General features: G+C 31.7%; 1 protein-coding gene across 2 annotated transcripts in view; it reads left to right on the top strand.

Moving 5' to 3' along the window:
- The window catches only part of LOC114327886 (sodium-coupled monocarboxylate transporter 2), a 123,075-nt gene that overhangs the window by 89,907 nt on the left and 15,985 nt on the right, over window positions 1–17,183 (top strand). For both annotated transcript variants that reach the window (XM_050648123.1, XM_050648122.1), the window contains exons 7-10: window positions 1,527–1,667; window positions 5,250–5,468; window positions 11,279–11,426; window positions 17,041–17,163. In XM_050648123.1, coding sequence (XP_050504080.1) covers window positions 1,527–1,667; window positions 5,250–5,468; window positions 11,279–11,426; window positions 17,041–17,163 — 631 coding nt within the window. The remainder of the gene's footprint in view (window positions 1–1,526; window positions 1,668–5,249; window positions 5,469–11,278; window positions 11,427–17,040; window positions 17,164–17,183) is intronic.

Genomic DNA, 17,183 nt, shown 5'->3' with positions numbered 1-17,183 from the left:
TACTAACATTATTCAAAATCGAAAGATTTTATTTTTCATAAGAAAACATATTTTATATAACTATGGCAACACTGTTAGAATTGCCCACATTAAGCTCACGAAACAATGAAACAGACAGTTGACATTAGTGTCATGGAATGGAGGTGGCTTTTAAAAATAAGACATAATTTAAGACAATTACACGAAAATGAACGTGTGCTCTCAATAAAAATTTATTGTACAATCAACAGTAACTAAAACAGAATTCATTGATATAAATTTCATACCCGTAAGCCCTTTTACGGAATTAATAGTGATTGTTTATATTTACCTTTGAATAACGTCAATCTTAAAATGTCAAATGTTGAAATTTAAACGTAAAAAATATACTAACCCATTGTTACAGTTAAAAATCCTTTAAATATTTTTCGAATTTAATTGTTGATATAAATTACAATGACTATTTTATTAATTAAATAAACAAGTTTAAGTAATTTTATTTGCAAATAGATATATTAAAAGTGCCATGCACCACTTGAATCTAACTTCAACCCGTGAGTAATGACCCGTGAGTAACTTCAGCCCGTGAGTAATGAACCATTACTCACGGGTAAAGTAATGGTGTTATTATTTATTCAAAAACAGCGAATAATGAGCATAGTATTAAACGGTCGTAGAAAAATATCATTATCTACTTAAATACCTTATAATGTGCGATTAGGAAGCTAGCTGTAGCGAACTCGTCTGGTTCAGTGTTCGGTTTTCGCACACAGGTTTTGGGAAATCTTCTTCTTCTTTTTATTTCTCGAAGGACCAGCTGAATTCAGCATCTGCAAGGAGTAATCTTTGCTAGGGATAAGGAGATGATGATAGGTAATAAAACACAATGTTTATAAACTAACAAAAAATAGATATATTGAAAAGTTAAATTAGTCGGAGAATAGATGAGAGATAGCAGATTGACAGTATAAGTTTAAATTATGAGATTTGTAAGACAGTTTATCGCGCATACAGTTTTTGATAGAACAGCGAACCGTTTCCCGTACTGGCAACACCGCGAACTTGACGAGTGGTAATTGAACAAGATGTACATATGATTATCTTTGTACTTACAGTTGATACAGCTGATATTGCTTTACTGTTTGGCTCTATCACTTACTGCCTAGTTGATAAGGCCACATACATTAATTATATTGTTATACTTGAGGTAAAAATAGATAAAAACTACATTATGTGGAGCTTCTGAAATGCGGTTGCGGTCTGAAATGTATTAGACGAAGGTTGCAAACAGACTCTACTAGTTTGTAGTTGGGCAACTTTTAGCTTTGCTGTTTGGCGGGAAAGATAGTTGGCAGGTATATGGATAACAAACTAGTTTTTTAAGGGACAGGTACAAGGTTCTAATGTGTTGAAATATTGAGAATATTTGTACACTGTAAAAATTTATGGAAAATTTCTCCAATATAAATATTGATAATATCATATAACATCTACTTTGTACTTCCTTTATTGAATTTTAGTAATATTGGCTTTTAATTACATTTTAGTTTTAATCCAAATATGACAGTTCGTCACAGTTTTTGGTCTGTGGTGATTGGTGGCACATTTTACTGGATGACGATGTTCTGCTCGAACCAAGCTTCCATTCAAAAGTATTTATCAGTTGAGAACATTGGACAAGTTCGAAAGTAAGTATATTTAATTTAAATAAATCATGTGCTTTCATTGAATGATATCTCTATTTACACATTCTCTATTTTCAAAAGTTATGTATCACCCAAAATTTTCGCTATTATTAAGTATTTCCGGAAACTACTGTTGTATTGCGATAGATAATAAAAATAAATAAGGAAAACCAAACAGCGGAGGTAAACAGAAGGGCCAGATTAGCCTGGGCAGGATGTGGGGAATTAAAAGGGGTCTTAAAGAATAAATAAATACAACAATACTAAAAAACAAGAGTGTTTGACCAGTGCACACTCCTAATTCTCACATACGCATGTCAAACATAGACATTGACCAAACCAAACGTGGATAAAATAATGAAGACACAAAGAGCCACGAAGCGATCAATGTTAGGAGTAAAATTAAAAGATAAAAAGCAAAACAACTGGATAAGAAATAAAGCAAAAGTCGTAGGTCATAATGTTTCGTAGGTCAAAAACCGTTTCGTAGGTCATAACGGCAGACAAACAGACAATTGGTGGAACATGATACAGTAATGAATACCATGGACAGGAAAAAGAGCAAGAGGATGACCCCAGATCAGATGGGGAGATGACATTAGAAAGATAGGATAGGAGGAACACACTGGAAACAGAATGCACAAAACAGAAGTGACATTTAGAAGAAGAAGAAGACATTTATAAAATTATTGTAGATCATTTATAAAAAAAATATCGTAATGTTGACAGATATTTTTTGTTTCAAAAGAGATACTTATTTTAATAAATAAAAAATTAAAACCTAAAAAATTTATTTCGAATTAAAATGTAAAACAATACCCAACTTTACCTGAAACATCAAAGTTATACGTTAGTTTTAATAAAAACTATTAACAAATAACGATGTTCACTTATTTTGCAGTTTGCGAAGAAACAAATTGTCTTTTTAAATTTCAAAAATCGACATTTTGAATCAACATCATGTTTTCACAAATTTTACTAGAATAAATTTTTCACATGTTTTTAGGCCTTAGCAAAACAGATCAATTAAATGGGTATTTAAATAAAATAAAAAACCAAAAAAGTTGTGTTTTATATGAAAAAGACCTATTAAATATGTGTAAAAATGGTGAATACGATAGGTGATGCATAAGTTTTAAAACTATGAATTACACTTCCATCAAAAACAACTTTTTATAATACCATGTTTTTATTATTTATAGGACACAACATAAAATTATAAATTTAGTGAAGTCACTGAAGGTTTTCACCTCCAATTTCGTTGAACCTTCATCGATTTTCATGAAAATTGGTGAGTAGTTCGAAGATACTTCAAGGAACAAAGGTGACATGATGCCAACTTGCACTTTTACCCTGGGGGAGGATGCCACCCCTTCTCGGGGGTGAAATTTTTTTTAATAAAAATAATACCAGAAATCGATAGAGGGGCAACGTCTAAGCAAAATTTGTTATATAAAGTTATTAACATAAATCAATACTCTTTGAGTTATCAAATATCAAAGATTTTATTTTTTCTTAAAAAAATGCATGTTTTAAAGCTGTTTTTCACGTATTACTCAAAAACTATAACCTTTTGTAAAAAAGCTATTATTACCAAAATTAAAGATAATAAAAAATTTAATACACTCCCCACTTAAAGAACTAAACTAATGTTATTTCAAAGTGAGTTATGGGTAATTGAATGTATATTTTTTTCGACGAGTACTCAAATCTAAGTATTCAAGCTTACATAACGGGAAAACGATGCATTTTATATAATATACTGGTTAAGCACTTGTCAAAGAACTTCGTGATACCTATCAAATGAGCTCCAGTAGAAGTTAATAGCATCAAAATTAAGCAAGTTATGAAGAAAATAAGAGAACCCTTTCGATTTTTTTAGGAAAAAGTGAAAAATAAAACATACGTCATTTCCACAAAAATTAAAATTTGTAGTAATACTCACAATAATTTCTTTAGGTTAACATAGTTAATGATTTCAACAATTTTGACTGGTTTAGAAGGCATATTTTTGAAAAAAAAGAATTTTTAAAATTATCGTGCTTCTCATTTTCTTTTGATAATAACTCCAAAAATACTCAATATACGTAAAAGATCATATATAACTAAATTTTAGTTTTTTCTGTTCCAAATACTTTATATATTTTACTATTTCCGTACAGTAAAAAATAACCGAGATAGAAACGTTTAATATTTCAATTTTGCTGCGACAACCATGTAACCGGGGCCATTTAACCTTTTATTTTTAAAAAAGTAAGAGGTTTAAAAGACTAATTTTGACGTTTTTTAATAACTTTTCGAATCAACTTTTAATTAGTTTTTAAGTGAACCTTAAACCCCTGAAAATCTTAAAAATTAACGGAGTAATTTACAAAAAAACTATAACATTTGTTGGAAAAATTTTTAACATTTTTGGTGCATAAATTTTAATGCTATCAACTTGTTCGAGGGTTTATTTGATAGATATTTCTATGAACTTTGACAAATGTTTAATAAGTTTATGTTATTAAATACACCATTTTCCCGGTATTTAAGCTTGAATACTTAAGATTTGGGTACTCAACGAAAGAAATATACATTCAGTTACCTATAACTCACTTTAGTTAACATTGAAAGGTTTTTCTAGTAAGAAGTTTATTTGATTTTTTATTAGCCTCATAACTTTTTTGCAAAAACTTATACTTTTTGAGTTATTTATGAAAAATCGGTTAAAACATACATTTTTCTTACGAAAAATTAAAATCTTTGATCTTTAATAACTCAAAAAGTTTTGATTTATTTTAATAAATTTATATAACAAATTTTGCTTATAATTTGTTCCTCTATCGAATTTGGGGTTATTTTTAATAAAATAATTTTCACCCCCGAGGAGGGGTGGCATCCACCCCCAGGTTAAAAGCGCAAATTGGCACCATGTCACCTTTGTTCCTTGAGATATCCTCTAACCACTCACCAATTTTCATGCAAATCGATTGAGGTTCAACGAAATCGGAGGTAATAGCTCATATCCACCTTCAGTGACTGCACTAATTATTTTGTTGTTTCAATTTCTACGTAATGAAAGAATTTTGTAATGGATTTTAAACTTGTATAAATCAAAGACAATATTTAAAACCGTAAAAAATTAATGAAACATGTTTAAAAAAAATTGTCATATGCTTTAATATATATAGCTAATATTATATTAATAATAAAATATGAAATATTAATGTCCTAATAATTAAAGTAAACTAAAAAAACCCGGTTTGATCCGAGGGTTTGACCCGGGGACCTCTCGATCTGTAGTCGAATGCTCTACTACTGAACTTTATCTGCTGCGCTATCGATTAACGTACTTTGCAACGGGATTTAAATGTCATTGCATTATTTGCATTTAAAATGGCTTAAAATTCCAAATAAAACTCAATGCATCCATGTCAAAGCTGTTGAATATTGCATTGTCATCGAATTCTGAGCTATTGTGAACATTTCAGATGTCTAGGTAGTCTGGAAGAATGTTTAAAATCGATTACAAGATTTTTCTGGACAGAGTGACAAAAAACAAGTGAAGTATGTAAAAACGTTTTAAAAATCGAAATATTTTAGAGCCATATGGACTTCCGCTATCGGCCTTATATTAATATATTCAATCAATTTTTACACTGGAATGATTATGGTGGCCAATTACAGAGATTGTGACCCTTTAACAAATGGGGAAATATCTGCTTCTGACGAAATTCTACCGTACTACATTATTACTGTTATGGGACACATGAGAGGGCTAACAGGATTTTTCGTTGCGGGTATATTTGCTGCGAGTCTAGGGTAAGTAATAATATTTTTAAAATGAAACAAATAACTGATTATGTGAAGATGATATGTGAAGAAGATTATCTATTTGGTATCTAGGTTTCGTCTTCTTCTTAATATGCCTATCCGTGACGAATGATCATCATGGCAAACTTTATATTAGGTTTGTTCTAGCAAACAGTCAAACTAGTCAGAAACCGTCAGCAAACAGTTGGTCAGTGAGAGAACACAATACATTCACCAGTGCTATTCCCTCGACTCGCACTGGTCCACTATTCGCTGATGGTTTCAAACCGTTTGAAACTGATGCTAGAACAAACCTAATATCTTCAGCAGCGCGAAAATGCTACACATATTATGTTTTGTTGAATCAGGTTCTAAGGTTCATTAACCAGGATGTTCTTCTTCTTTCCTTGCAGGATGGCTTGTAAAAGGGCATATCTGGATTGGTTTCGCATAGTATGTCCGAAGTATCGTATCTTTCGAGAATTGGTGATGATCAGTAACTCTCGGTTCTTCTTCTGTACACATCTTCGTTCAAGAAACACGGTAACACCATAAAAAAGGACAGAGAAAACGTAGCATCGCAGCATTTTTATTTTTATACCAACAAAGAGGTTGTGGCTCTTGAAAAAGCCCCCATTCGGTTAAAGGTAGATCTAGCTTTTCCAATGCGAGCTTTTATCTCGTGATTGCTGATTCATTCTTCATTTATTATGGTGCCGAGACAGTTGTCGTTCGTCACTCTTTCTACTGGGGTATGGTTGACGTCGAGTTGGCATTCTATTATCTTTTTCTTGCTAATTATTATGAGATTTGCCTTCTTTATATTTATATTGAGTGAGTTTTGTTGATTGTGATACGTGATTTTAATCGTAAGAACTTGTAGGTCTTCTAGGTTGTCCGCAAATAGGGAACTTGCACTAAAAATTTTTTTTGCATAAAATTGTTAATTTATGTTTTAAAATGTTATATTCAAAATATTACGTCTTAACAATGAGTAGTGTACGTACAACATCTAATCAAAGTTCCGCGCCTAAAATTTCCGTTTTAAACAACTTCAAAAGCGAGACCTGAGGTCTGACGTCACAGGCCACTCGTATCGTGTGTCCGTTCGGGGTGGGCCATTGCATTTAATGCAGTTTGCCCATAGATAAATAATATAGTTGAAATATCTTGTTTTACTCTGTGGCAAAAATGATTTTTTCTGTGACAGGCAAAATATTAACATTTTATCTCTGTTGACATGTATCAAAAAGTTCTTTTTTATGAAATTACTTTGTTCGTTTCTTGTGTTGAAGAACAAAGAAGAAACAAGTAACTTAAAAATAAACAAAACTTTTGGTAATAAAAGTAAGAGTAACTAAAAAGTATTTCGGGTTTCTACTATACCTTGCGGTCTACCGAGAGATGCGGTGTAAGTATAAGCTGAGATGATAAAGATATTAACTTGTAAAATTACAATAATGATTCTTCTTATTTATGCGTATTATTAACTTTGTAAAGAAGGATTTTGTTGCTGCTAATCACCATAATCTTTTCTCAGAAGGCTTTGAACACAATAATGAAAGGCTCCAGTAGGTATTAATAAACATTACAGTAAAATATAATCTTTATTATAATGCAAATTACACCGTAATCTTCTCCAGGATATACGAAATCCTTCGATTAGAGGTAGGTAGATCAAACCCACGGGGTAAACCGTATAAGTACTATAATATAATGGTACCAAACTATTATTATAAACGGTTTAAACATGCTTATTAATAACTCTTACTTATTTGCCTTGACACCTCGCATTGCTCCAATAGAATAGCTTTTACTACTTTTTATAAAAGTTGCCACGATGAAGACATCAGCGGTAGGTAAGTTAGTCAGATTGACCTTTTGAAAAACCCTCGTTCGTCATATTATGCGTTTTAAACTCTTTACAAGGTAGCACTCAACTTTATCAATTTCAGTTTAAAACTAAGCTGATTGGGGAACTACTTATTACAATATATAAGATGAACATAAATGAGGCGTATCATATCAAAAGTGACAATCTCCCACCTTGACCAATCTGAGCAAATTTATAAAAACGATTTAGACATAAAAATCTGAAATTTTAAAACATTTATTTCTACAGGTACAAAGTTGTTACATTCATAACTATAATAAAAAGAGTAAATAACTTGTAGTCTCATTAATATAAAAGAAAATCGCATTAATATAATGGATATTGCTGACTTTGATATGAACCGTTGGAGATTGTTTATTTTGTTGTGATAGCATATGGAGATTGTTGACTATGCACCAGATAATTTAAAATATTCGTTTATGAGTGAATATAAGGATTAATGATTAACATTCAACTTAAATTATAATTTATTGTTATTTAAATTAAACAAATTATTTAGGAATTAAACTTAAACGACATATTGTATAGTGTAGATATACAACAATATTGTAGGCTACATACCTTGATTCTTTCTTCAAAGTTCTTTTCTAATTCTTCGAATTTGAAGGTCTTTGTCTGGAATTTTCTTGATTTGTTTCAGTAGGATATTGTTCCATAATTAAAAATACGTTATACCACTCCTCTAAACTGAATACTTTTTGTAATAAACCAAATTTTCTAATTGTGTTTTTCACGAAACAACCACCATTTGTATGTTTACAAGCATACTAAAATGACATTATCAATATGAAGTGTGATTAAGTCACGTGATGGATATCTTGATGTTCATTGGTTGAATTGGATATTGTCAACTATGCTGTGAATACCCCAAGGAGATTGTTAACTTTGCAGCAAATGCCAGTTTTATTATATAAATTTGTCAGGGATTTTGTCTACTTTGACAAAAATACTCTGACTTATCCTATAAAGAAATAGCTAGAGTGCAAGGGAGAACGAAAATCTCAATTTTAATAAAAATTGGAGATTGTTAATTTTGATATGACACGACTCAAATAATACCTAGGAATTTTTCATTAAAGACGATTAAAATGTAATATACCCGTGATACCTACCTTAATCGCGTTGTTTCCGCCGGTTCACCGTGGCCGGTGACGTCGAACCAATAGAAGGACGTTCAAGAGCCTCCTAAGATATTTAAATTTTATAGCATTTTCAAAACGTCGTAATTAGCGTATGGGTTAAAAATATTTGTTTTTTTCGCATGCAACCGTTTTAAGATCATGTTACCTTATGTTTTTTAATATCATTTTAATATTTAAAAATTTTTGTAAGTTCCCTATTCTATGAAGTTATTAGCATATCTGCTGTTGTTTAACAGGTAAAAATTTAAGTAGATTCTTCTTCTTAAAGTGGCCTCTCCTCAATGGAGATTGGCTACTATAATTGCAATATCTTCTCTTTCTTCAGCTGTTCTTATTAGCTGTTCAAAATTTAGCCCTGTCCATTGTCGGGTGTTTCTGAGCCACGACAGTATTTTCCTCCCTAGTCCTCTCTTTCCCTCGATCTTTCCTTTCACTATAAGTTGAGCATATTGGTAGGTATTTACTTATTATTTATCAGTAGATTAGGCAACGTGAAACTCCAACTATGGTCGCTAGCCTGGAGACCTAGTCTCGATACGGATCTTAGGTAGCAACTGAGTTGCTAGCTGCTACCTAAGGTCCGTATAGAAATTACGTCTCCGGGCCAACAAACTCTAATCCTATAAAATTATCAGCAGCAATGTAATCTAATACATATCAATTTATTAACTTTTAAAGAGTTATCACCCATGTATTTTGGCTTTAAACATGTATACCTAGTAAAAGTACTGAAGATAGAACCCTGTGATTTAGCCCGAAAGGGTTCTTTAAAAAATATATATAGTCGAGGAAATTAAGCATTTTGGCTCGCAATTTTTTCGTCCAGCATGGATTTACTTGAAATTTTCACAGAAGGTAGGGAATAGTCCAAGGATCATTTTCTATATCATGCCGCTGTACGCTAAAAACTTGGGGGTGGTTGCCACCCCATCTCGGGGGCGAGAATTTTTTAATATATTTTAACCATGCAAATCGATGTAAAAAGTAATTCTAAGAAAAAAATATTTTTTACATTTTCTTCGTAAAACTAATATTTTTCGAGTTATTCGCGCTTGAAAGTAACAGTTTTTCGATGAAAAAATCAACTTTTTTAGAGGGTTTTTTGAGAATACCTCGAAAAATATGCATTTAATCAAAAAATTGTAGATATCAAAATTGTATCTTTTAGTAACATAAATCAAATTCTTTTTCTGTAATATCTTTATGACCAATACAAACCGAGATACGGCATGTTAAAAGTTAGCTTTTTTCGTCAAATGCATAATTTGAAATATTCAAAGTAAAATAACGAGAAAACTTTGCATTTTTCGAGGAAAACTTAAATAATCTTTTTTCAAGCATACAGTTAGCCCTTTCCAAAAATAATAATAAAAAGTTTCTAGCCTAAAAATTAACCGACTTATGAGCAAATAAAAGTCGGTACCTGCTTTTCTCTATGAAAAAATCAGTGAAAACAACCCCCTAACTACCCTCCTAATTAAAAATTGGTTATCACCTTTCTGTAATTCCTTTTATATTTGTATTATCAATACACCCAAGAAGTTTTACCTATTTAAAAGGCCTAATTTTAGAAAAATTGGAGTTTAAAGAAAATTAAATTTTTTGGAATTTCCCATTGTTCACCTTTTACTTCAAAATATCTCCGAAAATACTGGAGATACGAAAAAAATGATGGAATACTAAATTGTAGATTTGTTAATAACTAAAATTTCATTGTGCATATATTTTCATTACAGTGAACAGTTAGCGAGATATAGCTGTTTAAAACCTCTATTTACGAGCAAACACCCCCTTATTCGAGCTCTTTAAACCTACCCTAATTAAAAACTAAGGGATCTTACGAAATTTAGTTTACACAGTCTTATAACTCTTCAAAAATCCTACAAAATCATTTTTGAAAAAACTTTTTATCGCCAAAAATGAAGGAGCTATGTTTATAAAACGATTTTTTTTTTCGAAAAATTCGGATAGTCCGCTTATGGATAATTTTCAATGTATGTATAATACCACAGAAGCAGTTCGTATACTGGAACATGACTAAAAAGCTATTTGTATTTGTACATATTTGTAAATTCGTATTTTTGTGTAAATAAATGTTTTTGTAATTCTTTAATTCTACTTTTTTCTGTATAGATCTATTAAAATATCTACTTATAAAAGCTGTAATATTATTAAGGGTAGTTTTTAAGGGTTGAAATATTATGATATTATATCCTAAAGTATAAAACAATCATTATTTAACCAATCAAAAATAAATTTTACCATATTAAAGTTTACAATGTTTTTATATAATTTTTGAAAATAAGGGGTAGTTTACCCCCTAAAAATATTCAACGCCCTTAAGCATGATATAGAATATGAAGTACAGGGTAAGATAATCCTAATCCAAAATTTTTGTGTAAATCGATGCAAGCCGAAATTATTCTTTTAGGATAAGTAAATTTTTTATATATAGCTCCGACAAGGGTGTTTTTAAGGGTTGAAATATTATGATAGTATATCTTAAAGCATGAAACAATCATTTTGTAACTAATAAGAACCAAATACTGACAATATTAAAGTTTAAAATGTTTTTATAATTTTTAAAATTAGGGGTAGTTTTCACCCTTAAAAAAACAAAAGCGTACAACGGCTCAATATAGAAAATGAACTAGAGGGTGTAATGAGCCTAAACCCAAATTTTTGTACAAATCGATGCCGGACGAAAAAATTGCGAGGTTTTGCCATTTTTTCAGCTTCATTTATCATATTAGAATAGTTAAATTTATTTTAAATTTTTGTAGCACCGTTGCTTCAGCCTTAAATAGTCTAGCAGCAGTAACAATGGAAGATTTTGTGGAATCCGCATTAAACATTAAAATTCCCGAAAATAGAGGAGCGTTAATAGCAAAATCGTTATCGATAGGTTATGGAGCACTAAGTTTTGGTTTGGTAAGTAGGTATTGATGAAATGTTTTTTTTTACTTACATATAAGTATTATATTTGGGAATTATTCGTGAGGTTTTGTTACAAAACCTCGTCCTTTGATTAAACTCCACCAAGAAGTTCTGTATTTTCCATAATAACAATTTTCTTATGGAGAGTATAGGTAAGGATTTATGGTTTATACGAGAGCCATTTACGTTGTAGAGGTATGTAAAGCTGGGCATTCACAGTCAATCCATTTGGCATGCGCCAAATAAGCGATCATGCTTCAACACTCACGATCATTTGGCTGTATATCACGCCATTTGACGCGATAGCATGACCGTGAATGTCCAGCTTTAAAATCTTCGCTACTTTTATAAGTAACTTAAATTACACAGAAAGAGAGAGAGATAAATGGAGAAAGAGAGAAAGAGAGAGAGATAGAGAGAGAGAGAGGAAGAGAGAGAGAGAGGGATAGAGAGAGAGAGAGAGAGAGAGAGAGAGAGAGATTATGTCTGGCCTTCGTAATGGGACCTAATTGTTCACATCTCCATGATATGTGACCATAAAATACGACAATTATTTAATTGTGGGAGGGGCTGAGTCAGCCCCACCACTATTTAAAAATGGGAATATTGAATCGAGTTTTGCGGCAGAATTACGAGCTATTTATGAGCTCTTGAAATGATATAGTTTCGATTTTTGAGCTCATCCCCTTCACCCCCAAACAACCCTTTAATTGATTTAACTTAAGAGAAAAATGCTGAGAAAACTTAAAATATATCGTATTGCGGATATAATTCCTATAGCTTATATATTCTAAGAATAAACTATTAAATCACGTGCATTTCGATTATTGAGTTACAACCCCTTCGCAAGAAAACTACCCCATCTTCCCGGCTTAAGAGAGAGTTGTACTTAAAATGCATTAAATTAATTATTTGGCGACTACATACAGGCCCGACCAGAGGGGAGGGCAGGGGGGGCAAAATCCCCGGGGCCCGGGACCCAAGGGGGCCCGGGCCCGGCCGTTAGCAAATTTAAAAAAATTCCTTTTATTAAAATATTTTACAACAGATTGAATTTGCTCTTGATTTCGACCACGTGATCCAAAACTTTGCGGATATGAAAGCAAGAAAAGTTATGTTGTAACTAACAGTTCTATTGTAAATAATTAAAAACAAAGTTTAATTGTTAAAACTGTTTTAATTTTCTTCCTTCCTGTGTCAATAGCATGAGTGTTCACTATTACATATCCCAGTTTATGAGTTATCAGATTTTTGGGAATTTTCGTTCAACTGGGTTTGGGGGGGGGCCCGGCCGGGTCTCATCCCCGGGGCCTGGCCTGGCTCTGGGCGGCCCTGACTACATATCATTTAATAATTTATGAGCTCCCAAATTACGCGCATTTAGATCAGTAAATTGAAATTTATTTTGTATAATGCAGTCACTGAAGGCAAAAATCAACGATTACCTCCAATTTCGGTGAACCTTCATCGATTTTCACGAAAATTGGTCAGTGGTTAGAGGATACCTCAAGAAACAAAGGTGACATGGTGCCACCTTGCGCCTTTACCCTGAGGGTGGATACCGCCCCTTCTCAGGGGTGAAAATTATTCTATAAAAAATAACTGCACAAATCAATAAAAGGACAAATTATAAGCAACATTTGTTATATAAAGTTATTAAAATAAGTCAATACTTTTTAGGTTATTAAAGATCAAAAATTTTAAATATTCGTGAAAAAAATGAATGTTTTGAAGCGGTTTTTCGTAAATCACTGAAAAACTGTAAGTTTTTACAAAAAAAGTTAATAGTAGTTTAATTCGAATACCTTATATTCTAAGAATTAACTCTTAAATCACGCGCATTTCGACTATTGAGCTACAACCTCTTCGCAAGAAAACCATCCCATATTCCCGGCTTAAGAGTTGTACTTAATAGTTATTTATGATAAAAGTGTTAAAAGTACAATTTTAAAGCACCCATGTGAAAGTTTGCAGAATGAGCGAAGCGAATTCTGCAATTTACATGAGTGACTTATAAGTGTACTTTTTAACACGTATATCATACAATATTTTTTCTATAAACGTTATAAATTTATAAAATACAATATTTTTGTTAATTGCTGAAATCATGAAACCTATGGCCCGTAAAAGGTAGAACTGGTTGTCTACACTCGAGGGGAATCTACATCTCTCAATTATTGAATTACAATTTTCTTTCTATAGTGCTGTCACTGAAGGTAAAAATCAACTATGACCTTCGATTTCGGTAAATCTCCATTCATTTTCACGAAAACTGGTGAGCGTATAGAGTATAGAGGATACCTCAAGAAAAAAAATTAACAATAACAACTTGCAGTTTTAGCCTGGGGTATATGTCACCCCTTCTCGGGGGTTAAAATTACTTTATTAAAAATAACCCAACAATCGAGAGAGGGACAAATTCTAACCAAAATTTGTTATATAATGTTATTAAAATAAATCAATACTTTTTGAGTTATTAAAGATCAAATATTTTAATTTTTGTGAAAGAAAATGCATGCTTTAAGCGATTTTTCATAAATTACTCAAAAACTGTAAGTTCTGACAAAACATACATTAAAATGTTATTGTTAATTTTGTTTCTTGAGGTATCCTCTACCCGCTCGCTAATTTTCGTGAAAATGAATAGAGATTTACCGAAATCAAAGGTCATAGTTGATTTTTACCTTCAGTGACTGCACTATAGAAAGAAAATTGCAATGCAATAATTGAGATGCGTATATTTTGCGAGCTCATAAATTATTAAACGGTATGTAGTCGCCAAATAATTAATTTAAATTATTTTAAGTACAACTCTTTCTTAAGCCGGGAATATGGGATGGTTTTTTCAGAGTTTATTCTTAGAATATAAGGTATACGAATTATACTACTATTAACTTTTTTGTAAAAACTTACAGTTTTTCAGTGATTTACGAAAAACCGCTTCTAAGCATGCATTTTTTTTCACGAATAATTCAAATCATTGATCTTTAATAACTTAAAAAGTATTGACTTATTTTAATAACTTTATATATCAAATGTTGCTTATAATTTGTCCTTTTATTGATTTGTGCAGTTATTTTTATAGAATAATTTTCACCCCTGAGAAGGACCGGTATCCACCCTCAGGCTAAAGGCGCAAGGTGGCACCATGTCACCTTTGTTTCTTGAGGTATCCTCTAACCACTGACCAATTTTCGTGAAAATCGATGAAGGTTCACCGAAATTGAAGGTAATCGTTGATTTTTACCTTCAGTGACTGCACTATACAAAATAAATTGCAATTTACTGATCTAAATGCGCGTAATTTGGGAGCTCATAAATTATTAAATGATATGTAGTCGCCAAATAATTAATTTAATGCATTTTAAGTACAACTCTCTCTTAAGCCGGGAAGATGGGGTAGTTTTCTTGCGAAGGGGTTGTAGCTCAATAATCGAAATGCACGTGATTTAATAGTTTATTCTTAGAATATATAAGCTATAGGAATTATATCCGCAATATGATATATTTTAAGTTTTCTCAGCATTTTTCTTTTAAGTTAAATCAATTAAAGGGTTGTTTGGGGGTGAAGGGGATGAGCTCAAAAATCGAAACTATATCATTTCAAGAGCTCATAAATAGCTCGTAATTCTGCCGCAAAAATCGATTCAATATTCCTATTTTTAAGTTATGGGGGGCTGACTCAGCCCCCCACCCACTAAAATATTAAATTCCTGCTCAGTGGAACGAGCTCAAAATTTTTAATTTGCGGAATATGAGAGCTCATAAATCAGGTCTATTTGTTTATTAATTTTTGCAAGTGGGGGGGGGGCAGCTCAACGCGGGTGTAAATTGTACATGTCGTGTGAGCGCCGTGCTTGCCATGGTAATGGCAAAACTCGTATACTTGCCAAGTAGGCAAATACTTGTGTATTTGCCAAGTATACGAGTCGTTTGAGCCCAACTAAGCACGGTAATTTCTGTGACATATATTCGCTTTTTTGTGGAGTAGCAAAAAAGAATAAAATTAAGATTGAATATTTTAAACAAAGTAGACGTTGTACAGAACGTAGGACTCCGTATCTGTTTGGGAGCTATGAAATCAACTCCAAATAAAGCTTTACATGTAGAAGCTTTAGAAATTCCACTCAATTATAGAAGGAAATATATCAGCCAGAAATTTTTAATGAAAATTCGTTACCTAAATATCGGTCTTTACCAAAATATTAACAAGCTGAATGTAGCGGATTTAACTAATAAATACTGGAAGCTAAAGAACTCTCCTCCACTTTGCGAGGCTTTTCGAGATCTGTTAAATTTTGACTGTGATTGTAACATGATTGATAGTTTTGGACTTGAAGATTTTCATTCTTTTTTACATACAGTTAAATTAGTAAAACCAAGTTACCATGAAAACAGTAATATTAGCTCTAACATCTTAAGAACATTCTTAGATAATTGACCAGATTCTATAAATATATATACAGATGCATCTAAGACGTTAGTTGGCACTGGATGTGCCTTTTTCATACCTGCTACTAAAACAGAAAAAATATTTAAGTTAGGCCATGATTTTTCTATCTTCAGTGCTGAAGTCATAGCAATTTATGAGGCCCTGCAATATTTTAAAGAATCCGAAGATATATCTGCAACAATTATTTCCGATTCACTCTCTGTTCTTCTTGCTATTCAAACTATAGATTTTCCCAATAACAATTCAAATATTTATATCCTACTAATTAAGAAAATCCTTTTTGAAATTCATAAAAATAAAAGAAGATTGAACTTTTTATGGGTTAAGGCTCATATAGGACTAACGCATAATGAATATGTTGATAGTTTGGCTAAAAAGCTATTGAATATGGTACTTCACATAATCGTAAGTTTTGCATATCTGACTTAGTTAACACTATTAAGCATCGAGTTAAAAATCAGTGGAGTCAATCATGGCGAGATCTTTGTAAACAATCCAAATCTCAGTATTCACTGATTCAACCTTCTGTTCCAAATATATATTGGTTTAAAAATTATGTAGTACCTCGAAGATATATAACAACATTAATTAGAATGAAGTTTGGACATGCATGTTTCCCTCTACATCTAGCAAGAATTAAAGTTTTTGATTCAAATCTTTGTACAGAATGTCAGAAGGTTGGTGACTTAAATCATAATTTCTTTGAGTGCGCAAAATATATTCCATGCACATATAATTTAATCCAAGATTTAATAAAATATAATGTTTTTCCACCTTTCAATGTATCCTATCTATTGTCTCTGAACAGCAAGAACATATATGGTTGTGAATGAAATTTATCTGTGAAACTAAAATTAACCTCTAAACTTATTAATCCTGATAATTTGGTATATTATGTACATATGAAATAAGAAGAAGAAGAAAATACATAATGGAAAATGTGGTGAGCAACTTGGACAGTCCATAGCGGCCAGCTTTTGAACTGAGTAGAGAGCTGTAGAAGAGTTTGCTGTGGAACTCTAAGGACCTCATTGCCTTCCTTATGTATGAACAGAAAACAAAAAAAGTTGTGACTGGCTAAATGACACCCAAGTCTATGCCATAAAAAAAGATTGAATTTATCAAAACATATTCAAAAAACATTTATATTTTTAGGTATTTGTGGTAGCTAATTGTGGTAGTGTTATGCAAATTGCTATAAGTTTTAATGGAATGGTAGGAGGAGTAACACTTGGATTGTTTACCTTAGGAATGATGTTTCCATGGGCAAATTCAAAGGTTTGTGATATTATTTATCA

This window comes from Diabrotica virgifera, chromosome 4, assembly GCF_917563875.1.
Source record: "Diabrotica virgifera virgifera chromosome 4, PGI_DIABVI_V3a".
NCBI classification, from domain to species: Eukaryota; Metazoa; Arthropoda; class Insecta; order Coleoptera; family Chrysomelidae; genus Diabrotica; species Diabrotica virgifera.
Note: the sequence above shows the minus strand (reverse complement) of the source record. Positions and strands in the feature narration are given on the sequence as shown.